Source organism: Branchiostoma lanceolatum, chromosome 8 (genome assembly GCF_035083965.1).
Source record: "Branchiostoma lanceolatum isolate klBraLanc5 chromosome 8, klBraLanc5.hap2, whole genome shotgun sequence".
Taxonomy (NCBI): Eukaryota; Metazoa; Chordata; class Leptocardii; order Amphioxiformes; family Branchiostomatidae; genus Branchiostoma; species Branchiostoma lanceolatum.
The window spans coordinates 10,610,838-10,624,779 of NC_089729.1; the positions used below are offsets into that span (position 1 = coordinate 10,610,838).

Genomic DNA, 13,942 nt, shown 5'->3' on the forward strand with positions numbered 1-13,942 from the left:
GTAAATTTGAGGGTTTTTTTTTACAATACGGCCCCGTATATGTCTGGATTCTTACCGATCTGAGGTTTCGGATCTTCGAATTCTCCGGCCTGTCAGGATACGTCAGGATCCGAGGCCATTTCGTGCAGTGAAGCTTTGCTATCTTTAGGTCGACCTAGCTTAATATGCTAAAGTGACCTTTCCAAACCGACCGGGATTTTTGCGTGAACGAAAACTAAAGCCCCCCTCTCACTGGACCCGCGGCACGCTGGCGGTGTCGTTGCGTTCTAAACTGGATTTGTGTTACCCTTGACTGCATAATGAGAATACCATTCAAATCGTACAAGTATGACCTAAAAGACAACAAAACACACAAAGCTTAAAAATATTCGTTTTTTGTCGATGAAATTCGTTGAGTGCTTGGTCAATTCGATCGGCCGCAACGACGCCACCAACGTGCCGCTGGTCCAGTGAGAGGGGGGCTTAAACAATTCATATCAAGAATAAAAACAAATGGTGCTCATGATTAATTTTTGCGACTTTTTTGCGGCGCCTCGAGGCGAGCCCCCAGACCCCATTTCTCGGGAGGACGACTGCCAGGTAGGCGACGGTTCGTCCTACCGGGGCACGGTGGCCACTACCCAGTCGGGGCAGCCCTGCAGCCCGTGGGATGGTTCCTTCGGAATGTCTGACCAGGACGAGAACTACTGCCGTAATCCTGACGGCGAGCCGGGGGTCTGGTGTTTCGTCGACGCCCCGGAAGGGTGGGAGCTGTGTGACGTACCGGTGTGCGGTAAGGCCTATTTTCACTAGACCATCCCGACCAACCGACCTCTTTGAAACTCAGATTCAAATCAGCCATGACTAGACAAATTGCTTCCTAGTTTGCTTTAGCGTCTAAATCTGGCAAAACAAACTCGCAAGTGAGATGTGGGAAGGTGTCAGCTTTTAAAAGATTTTTTTCGGATTGACAATTTTGGCACATTGGAAATGATAGAAGCCGACCGTGATTTAACGTTTAAAAAAAGTAGTAGAAACTTTTTTTAAAGTATCAGGTGTAGACGGCGATCGTGTTGCGACGTCGCTGCGACTTGAATGGGATTCGGGTTACCGTTGACTTCATAATTGGAATAGCATGCAAAATGTTAAGATATGACTGAAAAGACAACAAAGCAGACAAGGCGTAAAAAGATTTGTTTGAAATTCTTTGAGCGATCTGTCAAATCTTAGGTCGCAGCGAGGTCGCCACCATGGTGGAAACACAATTTTGATACGTTTATCTTTAAATTTCATCAATCAGCAACTTGCCAGGTGGGAGACGGGGTATCCTACCGAGGACCAGTCTCTGTGACCAACACAGGCAAGACGTGTCAACGCTGGGACAGTCAGACACCTCATACAACCTCCGTGACGCCAGCTAACTACCCATCAACCGGACTGGAGGAGAACTACTGCCGGAACCCTGACGGCGACACCGGAGTGTGGTGCTACACCACAGATCGTGACACTAGATGGGAGTTTTGCGACGTACCAGTCTGTGGTAAGTTCTGATTCTGTAACATTAGATATGAGCTGATGTTTGTAGCTTTTGTGTTAACGATCTCCGTTCGTCTACCACTACACCGGCTCAGCGACATCTTAACGTTTTCATACACACTAGCTTTTCCCTAATCGACTCTCCGACATTTCAACATTTCTGTACACATTTATTTCATTATTCTCAACACTTCGACGCTATATGCACATTCATTTCCTTATTATGCTCCTCGACATTTCAACGTTTTCATACACAACTAGAGTTCCACGACCTCATACCTTCGCCAAATGATTTTAACCTTTATGACTGACGTATTAGGAGTGTTTCTCATCAATCATAAATCATACCAGTTGATTGTCTTAAAATACAACATGTCCAAAGTATGAGCTTAACAAATTTATCATCAATTTTGCAAAGGAGGCCCTTATTAGCATAATTTGATTTAACGATGTTCACATTCACATAACGTCCCGATGCCACAAAAAAGGATTAAATGTATGAAATTGCCGTCATTTGCCAGTGTGGAATAATAGAAGTTACTCATTAAGTATGGAAATAAGGCCCACATTTGCATATTTTCTATCTATCAACAGTCCTCTCTTCCTCAGTTACAATTTGAATTGTCCATATCATGGAACAAAGCGGATTTTTAATGTTGCCTCATTAATTATGCAAATTAGAATCTGATTTGCATAATTATCGTCCAATCATACTAAGCATCACACAAGCTATCCACATACCAAAAATCATGACCATCCATCGAGGCCATCATGTTATAGTATTTTCTCATTAATTATCTCCATGAAAAATGGAGATATAGTTTTGGTTGTGTCTGTGTGTGTGTTTGTCTGTTTGTTTGTCTGTTTGTGTTTCCGCACTACTGTAGTCAGCATAACTCAAGAACCTCTTGATGGATTACAATGATATTTGGTATGTGGGCAGGTGTTGTGAAGCCAAAGTTCAAGGTCGATTTTGGGCCCCCTGGTATGTGACCTTGGTACTGCAGCAGAACTTCAATTTTTGTATCTTTTGACCTGGACGTGCTGTGGTCTTTATTTTTGGGTGGCAGATAGCTTATGATGTAATAAAGAAGTGGTGTAGGTTTGGGCCCCCTAGCAGCTTCCTCTGGAACTGCAGGGGCGTTTTTGTGAAAATCTTCTAAGGAGAATAACTGAACAAAGGAACAACGGATTTCCATGATATTTAGTATGCAGGTAGCTTAAATAGAGATATAAACAATGAAGTGCAAATTATGCTAATTTGGACGTAATTTGCATAGCTAATGAGGAAAATCTATATTTGCAGTGTTTTCCATTATCACACTCAAATACATGTAACGTAATGTAGTTTATGGAAAGTGGAGCATCAACAGATACTAATTATACAAATGAATTCCTAATTTGCATAATTAATGCAAAAACACCATAATTCATCTAATTGGAAAATTATAGGACTGTCAATATTGCATCATGTGTAAGTTAGAGTTTATGACCAAGCATATATTATGCAAATGTGTAAGTCATTTGCATGAATAGAATTGTTCATGGAGATATGAGGTCGTGGAACTCTTGTTATGCAAATGAGGTCTTCATTTGCATAGTTCATATCAATTAATACTTCTCTCTTCCTCAGTTACATATGTCACATGTTTCAGAGTCCTATCATGGAATTTGGCGGATGTATAAACTTTCCTCATTAATTATGCAAATTAGATACTGATTTGCATAAGAGGTGTCTAATCATGTACATCATCACTCAAGCTATCTACCTACCAAAAATCATTACCATCCATTAAGCCCTTCTTGAGTTATTCCCTTTCAAAGTCAGACGCAAAACCTGCTCCTGCAGTTCAAAAAAAGCCGCTAGGGGGCCCAAACCCACACCACTTACTCTCTGTCCAAAGATCTATCTACCACTCAAGTTCCATAGCATGTCCAGAACACGAGATATCATAACAGGAAGTTCCGCTGCAGTACCGTAAGAAGCCGCTAGGGGGCCCAAAATCTCATCGTTTTTAGGTCTCATTAAAACCTACCAACATACTAAATACCAAGACAATCCATCAAGGCATTCTCGAGTTATCCTGTGACACTACAAACAAACAGACAAACAGACAGACAAACGCTACCCTCTGCATAACCTTCTCGGCGAAGGTAAATATCATTTTATCTATATCTACCAAATATAATAGAAAGAACATGAAATAACAGCATTACTTCATCCTAACACTTTCTCAAAATATAACATTCTGGTGATTAGAGAATAGATAAACTGCTCACACCATGGCATTGTCATGACATACTGAAGAGCCTCTAACAAGTACGGTAAACAACGTCTGCTAGCTTTTTTTTAATGAACCAAAAAGTCAGTGGCTTACCATAGTTGTCTCTTTCCGTAGGAACAGGGTCTGGAGATGTACGCGTTTCACAGTGTGGTATGTAACCATTTTCGACTCGTCTGCATCTGCCTCGGCCTCTTTTTAGAACCAGCTGTTGATTATTTTAAGTTTTCTGCATGATACTTTTTGTCCTTTTAGGTGACTATTTTTCCTCTACATTCCATACCTGAGACTTAACAAAATACTACAACTGTTCTTGTCCGTATAATTCTTGTACTAGTAAACTGTATTTTCTGAAAATGCGGAACGAGTTCAAATTTGTAAGAATCTACAGTTTGATTCTCCTCATTCCATAGAAAATATTATTTCTATTTTGTGGGACACTATTGAACGTTGATTAAACGTAGTCATGTGGCCACCTTTCCACTACACGGCGATCACTGAGCGACCGTGCAGCGACCAGAATTGGATTTGCGTGATCCCTGATTTCAGGATGCAAAATGTAAAAGTAAAAAAAAAAAGTAAGCGACAACAAAACACACAAAACCTGAAACAATGCGTTCTTTATCTATGACATTCGTGGAGCGATCTGTCAAATCTGTGGTCCCTCGGCGGTTGCAGCGCAGTGAAAAGGGGTGTAACTCAGGAAACAAAACGATTTCTGTAAATGCAGAAATGTTCGCGGTCTCCGCTTCTTTCTCTTCACCGCGAACTTAAAACAACCGATAAAACTTTTCCCCTTCTTACGTCTACACCTTCATGTACACCTACACACACACCTGCAGCGTTACTTTTGTTCCAATCGCTAGCTTAAACCACGGCAAACACTCTCTCCCTACCTATCGCGAAATTAAATCTTCGTATTCTACACTTCTTGTCCTACAGCTGGCAGTACTACCAACATCGCCCGGGGCCATGAAGTGACCCAGTCGAGTGTGCATGCCGAGGGCGCCCCCGAGCGTGCTGTGGACGGGAACGTGAACGGCAACTACCCAGACTCCTGCACCCACACCGACATGGACTACCAGCCCTGGTGGCGAGTTGACCTGGGCGCCTCCAAGTGTGTGGATCGAGTGGTCGTCACCAACCGGAAGGACTGTTGCTCGGAGCGACTCGACGACTTCAAGGTGTGTTGCATCCTAGACAGGTCTTTCGCACCTACTTGTAGATACTGAATTGTATGTGAACATCCATCCATGCATCCATCCATGCATCGATCTATGCATCCATCTATGCATTCATCTATGCATCCATCCATGCATCCATCCATCCATTCATCCATCCATCCATCCATCCATCCATCTATGCATCCATTTATACATTCACCTATGCATCCATGCATCCATGCATGCATGCATGCATCCATCCATCCATCCATGCATCCATGCATCCATCCATCCATCCATCCATGCATCCATCCGTCCATCCATGCATCCATCCTTCCATCCATCCATCCATCCGTCCAACCATCCATCCAACCATCCATCCATCCAACCATCCAACCATCGATCCATCCATCCATTCACCCATCCACCCACCCATCCATCCATCCATTCGTTCATCCATTCATTCATTCATTCATTCATTCATTCAGGTGTACGTTGGCGACGACCCGAATGTGTTCGGCAACCCGTCGTGTGGCGACGAGCAGTCTGCGGCTGACATGGACACAATCACCGTGGCCTGTGGTGGTCTGACGGGGCGGTACGTGGGGATAGCTCTGCCGGACTGGCAGTACCTCACACTGTGCGAAGTGCAGGTTTTTGGAGGTATGTTTATCCGATTGCAAGTTGTCTGGATCCGTTCTTTGTATGGCGATGCATGTTCATACTCAGCAAAATCTATGTGATTCAATTCGCTTAAAGCGCCAATACGAGCCGAATGAGCCGAGTAGATTTTGCCAAATGTGAATAGCCCGATTCAGGATTGATTCGCATTGATCGCCAGATTGAATTTAATCGAATCGACCAGCAGCGTCCATCAATTTATTTATCTCATTTATAATATTAAGGGTAGTTCCATCAGTTAACTCGTTAATTGATCAGTTAATTGATCAAGTTGGTTAGTTAATTGATCAAATTGTCGAAAGTGTAATTGCATCATCGAAAAGATGGTTGAAGTGGTTTGTACCATCAATACATGTTCACTTTTACCTCCACCTAACGTTAGTCGTAGTCTCACCGCCGCAGTTTGAGAGTCAAGGACCATGGTAGCAACCAGCACCAACTGCCTCCAACCTTGTCTGAAGTCAAGCAGGTCCTTTTCTGAAAGAGCCATGAATGCCCAGAGGTTAATTTTGCCTTGCCACGCGGCAGTTGAATAATTCAGATGTTTTAATATCTTTGCTCTGCAGATGACTGCCTGACCAGAGTCACCGGGACAGAGCTGTCGTACCGCTGGGACCTTCCACCTTTGACCTCCTCACCTTTCCCCTTTGAGGTCAAGGCCAGTAGTGACGTACACATCGCGCTGTCCAATCAGAACTCCCCAATGGACGATATGTACGAGATCGTCATCGGCGGGTGGAGTAACTCAAGGTCCGTCATCCGCCGCCAGGAGCAAGGAGACGCAGTGGCGTCAGCAGCAACACCAGGTCTGGGAGACAGTCTTTGAATACGTCTTTACATTTTTTCATCTTTAATTAAAGCTAAGGCCATGTTGATTTTATTATATGGATGACATCCTCTGTGAACCCCAAAACTGATGCGAGCGTGCGAATAAAAAAAGTTGCCTTCATTATGAAATCTATGTGGTCAGGAAGGTTGAAGAAATGACTAAACAGACAGAGAATCTAATACCTTTCACATCTTCTTCTTTGAGTCTGGCATTCTAGACATTAGTATCGGTTTTCCGAAATTCGTTTTTGCAATTTACGGCATATCTTTGGCCTTTGATCAACATGGCCTAAACTAAAACTACGATAGCTTCAGCTTTTGACTTTTAGTGATTCTGGCCAAGGAACGACTAAGACTTTCAGTTATGCCATGGACAACGGCTTCGTTTTGACGTATTGATTTTATTTGTTCTACTGAATGTCTTCCACTTGACTGATGTCTTGTCCTGTATCAGGTATATGTCGGGCCCTCTTGGAAATCATGCAACTTTTGTAGGTTGAAGGGACAACCCAGCTGTCTTGAGATGAAATGAATAAATAGATAGCAGTTACTCGCTTTCATTCCTCAGTAACCACCTGTCATCAGCAACGATTTTGCTCAGTCCCTTGAGTGGTTGCTGGATCCAGGTTTGACCTCTTTGATTTCCGTGTTTCCAATGCACACTTTTCGTTCCTTTCCAGACATCCTGTCCCCGTCTGTCTACCGAGGCTTCCTGATCTCCTGGTCGGGCGAGGGAGTCATCTCTATCCGCCTGGAGACGGAAGACTACCCGTTCCTGACGTGGACAGACCCGAACCCGCTCCCCATCTCTCATGTCGGCTATTCCACGGGTTATAGCAGCACTGGAACCTTTCTGTTCTGTCCTCACCAGGGTAATTGCATTTTCTGTGCGCACATAGGTCCTGGTGTGAAAACTGAGCACCGAAGATGACCCACACTGCTTTGGCAACTTTATTGCTTTCATCTCTGACTTACTGTTTTTAGTTTATTGGTCAAAGAATGCAGACCATCATTTCTTACATGTAAAAGCTTGGCCTGATAGTTCTAAACCTGGAATCCAGTCTCCCGTTGTTTGGCGGGGCCGTCTTCGGGGCAGAAGGGCCTCCCCTGCCGCCGGGGTAATATTTGGCACCAGTAAAGAGTTTTACGAGGAAGGAATTTAATCGGCCTAACTCATAAAACTACAACAGGGTGCCAAAGATTACCCTTGTGGGAGAGAGCCCCTTCTGCACCGAAAAGAGCACGGCCAAACCACGTAAGACTTTCATGGCAGGTTAGTTACTTCTCCACTTCTTTGTACATGAAATCACATCGCATCCCAGGAAATGAGCCGAGCCCGGTTTTTTTTTGGGGGGGGGGGGGGCGGGGAGGGGGGTGTTGGGGGGTTGTAATGTGCTCTTTTCTGATGTCATATCTGTACTCGGTATCTTGTGGCTGTAATCTGTACATCACGTTTGCATCGATAGTTTCGAGTCTACGATATCGTTTCGGGACTAAAATATCGTTATATTGCGTTATAACCAACAAAATCCACTTTGCTAAGATATTGTTATAAAACGTACCTTGCATTTTCTTCAGTAGGCATATGATATTGCAGTTCAGAAGGTCTTTTTTCATACGGTATTGTTGAATCGACTCTATGAACTGTACATTCTGTATCGTATTATAAAACGTACGTTGAATAGTTTAACTGTAAGGATAAGTAAATATAAGTAAATATAAGTATATATACATATATACATATGATAGCGTCTGGCGTTAGAACAACATCGCATATTAGAACAAACTTAAACGATAGGCATAGGCATGATAGATTATATGATTTGCGTATTTTGTTTCCTAACAGCACCTAAGAAGTGGCGTGAGGATTACCGTTGCGGACAGGGCTACCCCGCAGAGGACGGCAGTCCTGCTGAATGCGACCCTGACGGTGTCTACCCGTGCTGCTCCCCGGCAAACTGGTGCGGCCACACGGCAGACCACTGTGACTGTCCGACCTGTGTCGACTACAGGGACACACAGTCAGGTACACAGCTAGAACACATAAACATGCTGGACTAGACGCTGTCATTTACTACAGGAACACACAGTCAGGTACACAGCTAGAACACATAAACATGCTGGACTAGACGCTGTCATAAATGTATATTTACTTATCCGAACTCTAATGAATACGGATTCAGTAAGTAGATACAGATTCGTATACGCAACACAATATCGTTTTGATAGTAAAAAAAGTAGTTTATCGTAGACGTATATTTTCGTTTTCCTACGTCTGAACTGCGATATCGTATACTTGCTGACGATAACCTTAAGTACGCTTTATAACGATGTCTTAGCAAAGTAAGTATTGTTGCGTGTAACGAAATATGATATGTTACGACACTTTTGTCCCGAGACGACATCGTATACATAAAACATTATCGTTTTAATAGTAAAAACACGAATATGGTAGAAGTGTTTTCGCAATATAACGATATTTTAGTCCCGAGACGATATCGTAAGCGTAAAACGATATCGTTTTATTGAAAAAATACGTATATCGTAGACGTATTTTCGCTATTTTGGAGTACGTTATTAGATACGATATGTTGATACGGAATGATGCCGTACACAGACGACTGTAAGGACGGCAATGGTGAGACGTACCGAGGGACCGCCGCGCACACCGTCACCGGTCTGGAGTGCCAGCGGTGGGCCAGCCACTCACCCCACGCGCACTACCATATCACGCCCTTCTGGTACCCGAACGCCGGTCTGGACGAGAACTACTGCCGGAACCCCACCCGTGACCCTGACCCCTGGTGCTACACCACCGACCCCGATGTACGATGGGAGTTCTGTGACGTGTCTTTATGTGGTAAGTGGTTAATGAATGAAAGACCTTTATTGCACGTTTATACTCTGATGAGTAAGTACAGGTCATGGTAACAAGCAGAAGTACAGTTACAGTGATAACAAAAGGTGATATCTAACTACATCTAACTACTCGTTAATACCGCTTTGTACAGGTTCAATAGATGCAAATTTCCCAGCCATAGCTAAGGCTGCACACTCCGAGATTCCTCGCAAAATCACTGACTGGGCCAGGGCGATGCCAGGCCAAATAGACATGTATCGTTTATCTGTGGACAGTTTTCTGTCAAACGTGGAAATTCCACTGGACGCAATGATTTGTAAGGTTCCGAATTGTCAGGATCAAGCGCATACTAATGCCCTCAACCTGTTTACCTGCCAATTAATTGCCACTCTAAAAGATTCTGCAAATTCCACTATAACTCAAAGAACGGGTTGCAATTCCTTTACACCTGTCCCCGGATGGAATGAGGTTGTTAAGGATTTGCATACGGCTGCACGTGAGGCCTACATTCTTTGGAGGGAAAGTGGCCGCCCTCGATCAGGTCCGATTTTTTCCTACATCCTTAATGAATAAAGCCAGGGCAAAGTTTAAGTACGCTCTAAGACAGTGTAAACAGGAGGAAAACAGGGCAAGAGCCGACTCGACTGCGAAAAGTTTCAATGCCGGCCATACTAGAGAATTCTGGAAAAAGGTCCGTAGTACTAAATCCTCTCATTCTGTATTACCTAACACTATAGATGGTTGCTCTGGGGCTGAGCAGATCGCAGACATGTGGAGGAGTCATTTTGATAAACTGTTGAACTCTGTTAATAGTGAGGTACATAGACCTGCTGTTATGTCTGATTTGTCGACAGGTTGTCCTTTTGAATTTGATTCGGGGATGCAAATCTCTGCTGTGGAAGTATATGATATAATTAGAAACTTACCCAATGGAAAAGCGGTAGGGTCTGACGAAATCAGTAATGAACACCTTAAATATGCGGGGCCTAAGCTTAGCATATGCTTATCACTATTGTTTTCAGCCGCGCTTGTCCATAACTTCATTCCGAAAAGTATGTTAGATACTATCATCATTCCGGTTGTTAAAAACAAAACTGGTAATATTTCTGATAGTGATAACTATAGACCAATAGCAATTGCATCAGCATTATCCAAAGTTCTGGAGGCTAGTTTATTGAACAGGCTAGAGCCATATCTTCAAACCACTGCTCATCAGTTCGGTTTCAAACGTGGTCACGGTCTTGACATGTGTGTATTTACTTTAAAACAGACAATTGAGTACTACCGGGGTCTCGGCTCTCCAGTTTTTGCTTGTTTTTTAGACGCCTCCAAGGCTTTTGATAGGGTAAACCATTGGACCCTATTTAAAAAACTCCTTGACAGAAAGGTCCCGGTGTATTTGGTGAGGTTTCTGGTTTATTGGTACCAGAACCAAACAATGTGTATTAGATGGAACAATGTTTTGTCTCCCTGCTTTTATGTATCAAATGGGGTAAGGCAAGGGAGTCTGCTATCCCCGCTACTATTCAATGCATATATAGATGATTTAAGCTCGAGACTCAGTTGTACTAAAGTAGGTTGCTATATAGGAGGCTGTCTTGTGAACCATCTTTTTTACGCTGACGACATGTGTTTGCTATGTCCTAGCCTTAAGTCTCTACAAAAACTTGTAAGTACTTGTGAGGAATTTGGTTTAGAAAATGATGTATTATTCAATGTAAACAAGACATGCTGCATGTACTTCCCGAGTGCTAGTTTGCCACTTTTACATCCGCTCCCGTCGATCAAACTGTATGGAGAGTGTCTGAGATTTGTGACATCATTTGTATATCTTGGAATTGCTATTAATGACAGACTGAGTGATAATGACTGTATCCTTGCCCAACTAAGGGGCCTGTATTGTCGAGCAAATACTATAATTCGAAAATTTTGTCTTTGTTCACCTACTATTAAGAAAACACTATTCACGTCTCACTGCTCCCAACTCTTTGGGGCGCAGTTATGGAATTCTTTTCGCTCGAGTGTTCTGTCGAAATGTCGAATTGCCTACAACAATTGTTTCCGTATAATTATGAGTTTTCCAAGATCTTGCAGCGCAAGTGAAATGTTCGTGTGCAATCATACCGATACCTTCGACGCCAGATGGCGTAAACAGTGCCACTCCTTTGTACATAGGATTTTCAATTCTAGTAATGCCATTATACAGTCCGTACTCAGGTCCGACTCTTTTTACAAGAACTCATTTTTCACCAACCTATGGAGCCGCCTCTACACATAGCCATAATATTGTTAGTTTGTCTCAAAATGTTGTATATAATCTTTGTTTTTCATGTTTGTCCCTATGTCATATGGGCCAGTGAGAGCCTGAAATAAAGAAATAATAAATAAATAAATTTCTTCTCGCGATCGCTTCTTAAGACAGTTGTAGATATATGAAATGAATGAATAAATGAATGAATTAAGACCTTTATTGTACATTCGTGCCCCGATGGGCTAGATACAGGTCGTCTAACATGAACCTAACTAACATGTTTGTGACATATACAGTGAAATATATACAGTACATAGTTTAAACATACATGATAGACGAAAGTAATAAGCTAATCCAATAGAGTCAACTTCTTCTCGTTTCTTTGTACATGTGTAGATGTAAGAACAGATCGTGTTGTTAATCTCCAAGCAGATCTCTACGGGGGCAAAATCGTGTCTACCGGCTGTAGGTTCTGGCCGGCTGATACGATTTTCCCCCGTAGAGATCTGCTTGGAGATTAGTAAGTGGTGGGAAGTCACATAGTTTCACATAGTTTCATCCGTCCTCCTATGGAAACTAAGAGGCCGAGTGCATTGAGACGGTTTGACATTTACTGATAGCTTGATTTGAGATACTGATATAGAATATATGATTAAGAACTTAGAAAAAGCAATGCTTGACAGAGCTATGTGGGATGAAATATGAACTAGCTTGGTTCCAACTAATACAGTTTGATAATATGTATTAGATAGATAGGTAGATATATTTAAGGCAAATGTTTCTAAACAAACCAATAGAGACACTTGCAACCCACTGCCATTTTCTTTTTACATTTTTTACAAGGATACATCTTATACTGAGTTTATGATTGTTGTTCCTTGTTTGACTTCTGTTTTCTTTTCAATATCAATTAGATGATGGCACGGGCTCTGGGAAGGGTGAAGACGAAGGTTTGGCATTCATTTCACAAATTGTGCTGCTGTATGGTAGACATTAACAAGTGGTTAACATAGAGCTGGTATAGACTAACAGAGACCTACAAGGAGAATATATTAGACTCTTAGACAGAATGAATAAAGCATCAAGCAAGTGCATCTATGCTTGGTATCATTCATTTGGAACACAATCCAGCGATAGACCAGATAGGTCTCATGACTGAAATGAAATGGCTAGAAGATAAAAGTTTGCGTGTCCCTCACTGATGTTTATCTGCCCATACGGTCTGTTGGCTATCTGTGTTGTAATGAGCTTCAGTACAGTTAAGTTCATCCTTGGTGACGTCATACGCTCCAGTATGCCACACCATCGTGTAATCGATGAGTTAAATCTACCTTAAAATCACACAAAAGCACAATATCCATTATTCTATTCTTCGTTTTCACAGAACGTTCGAAAACCGCTACGTCACGCGCGGGCGCCATGTTGGATGATAACCTGGCAGAATATAGAACAACGGCGCCATCTAAGTTACCTGCGGGTCCGAGTGTGCTGTTTTTGTCTCCACACTGTGGATCATTAAGTAGTCTAGCCAACGCTTGATATAAGGAAAAGGTTACAACAATAGGCTTTGATCCGTATGTCTTTAAAACAATCGGCATTTCAGAAGGTTTTTATATACTCAGCTTACCCCAAAAGAAGGCTGTGATCCACTCAAATGTTTTATTATCATAAGCGCCAGGCACATACATCTTACGATGATCGCATGTAAGTAGCAAATAAAATAAGTTATCGCCGAGCAACGATGTCCAAATTGTTTCCAGCGTTGTGCGATGTTTCCCCTGCGGCTCTTATGGATAACCGCCTGGCCGCTTTTGTGCTTCTCAGTAACCGACGAAATGTGGATCTGTTGAATAAATTTTAATGCTTGATCTGACACGTGGAAAATCTTCCAAGTACGTAGGCTCCACTTTGGGACGATGGCAAAATTGTGTACATTTCTTCACAAGCCTTTCCAGTTGTATTTTCCGTCGCCGGGAATGGCTAATTTTACGTGCGTACTTCTGTCTGCAATAATACGGGTCATCACCATGCCAAGATCATAGATAGAGGCAAAAAAGGACCAATACAATACAAAAGAAAACTAAATCGATAGTTCGTAAATCAAATCAGTAAATAGGTGTAACGTTAACGTTAGCTTTGAAAAGAAAACTCTGATTAACTATCTTGTACAACTTATCAAAAGAGTCTGTTCACGTGACTTTGTGAACGAAACTATAACAACCGTTTATTTAACAAAATTACAGAAAGCATAATTTCATTCATTCATTTGATTAGGGCCACACCAACTTGATTTTATGGATGACATCGCCTGTTCTCCAAAGGAAAAATGGTCACCTCTTCCGAGGTTCCACGGAACTCCAGA

General features: G+C 42.4%; 1 protein-coding gene across 1 annotated transcript in view; it reads left to right on the top strand.

Annotated features, from left to right (window-relative positions):
* LOC136440628 (apolipoprotein(a)-like) overlaps positions 1-13,942 on the top strand; it is a 31,762-nt gene that overhangs the window by 11,253 nt on the left and 6,567 nt on the right. The window contains exons 8-17 of the mRNA XM_066436703.1: positions 539-772; positions 1,280-1,519; positions 3,915-3,950; positions 4,740-4,981; positions 5,449-5,623; positions 6,208-6,447; positions 7,150-7,341; positions 8,316-8,495; positions 9,087-9,329; positions 12,495-12,530. Coding sequence (XP_066292800.1) covers positions 539-772; positions 1,280-1,519; positions 3,915-3,950; positions 4,740-4,981; positions 5,449-5,623; positions 6,208-6,447; positions 7,150-7,341; positions 8,316-8,495; positions 9,087-9,329; positions 12,495-12,530 — 1,818 coding nt within the window. The remainder of the gene's footprint in view (positions 1-538; positions 773-1,279; positions 1,520-3,914; positions 3,951-4,739; positions 4,982-5,448; positions 5,624-6,207; positions 6,448-7,149; positions 7,342-8,315; positions 8,496-9,086; positions 9,330-12,494; positions 12,531-13,942) is intronic.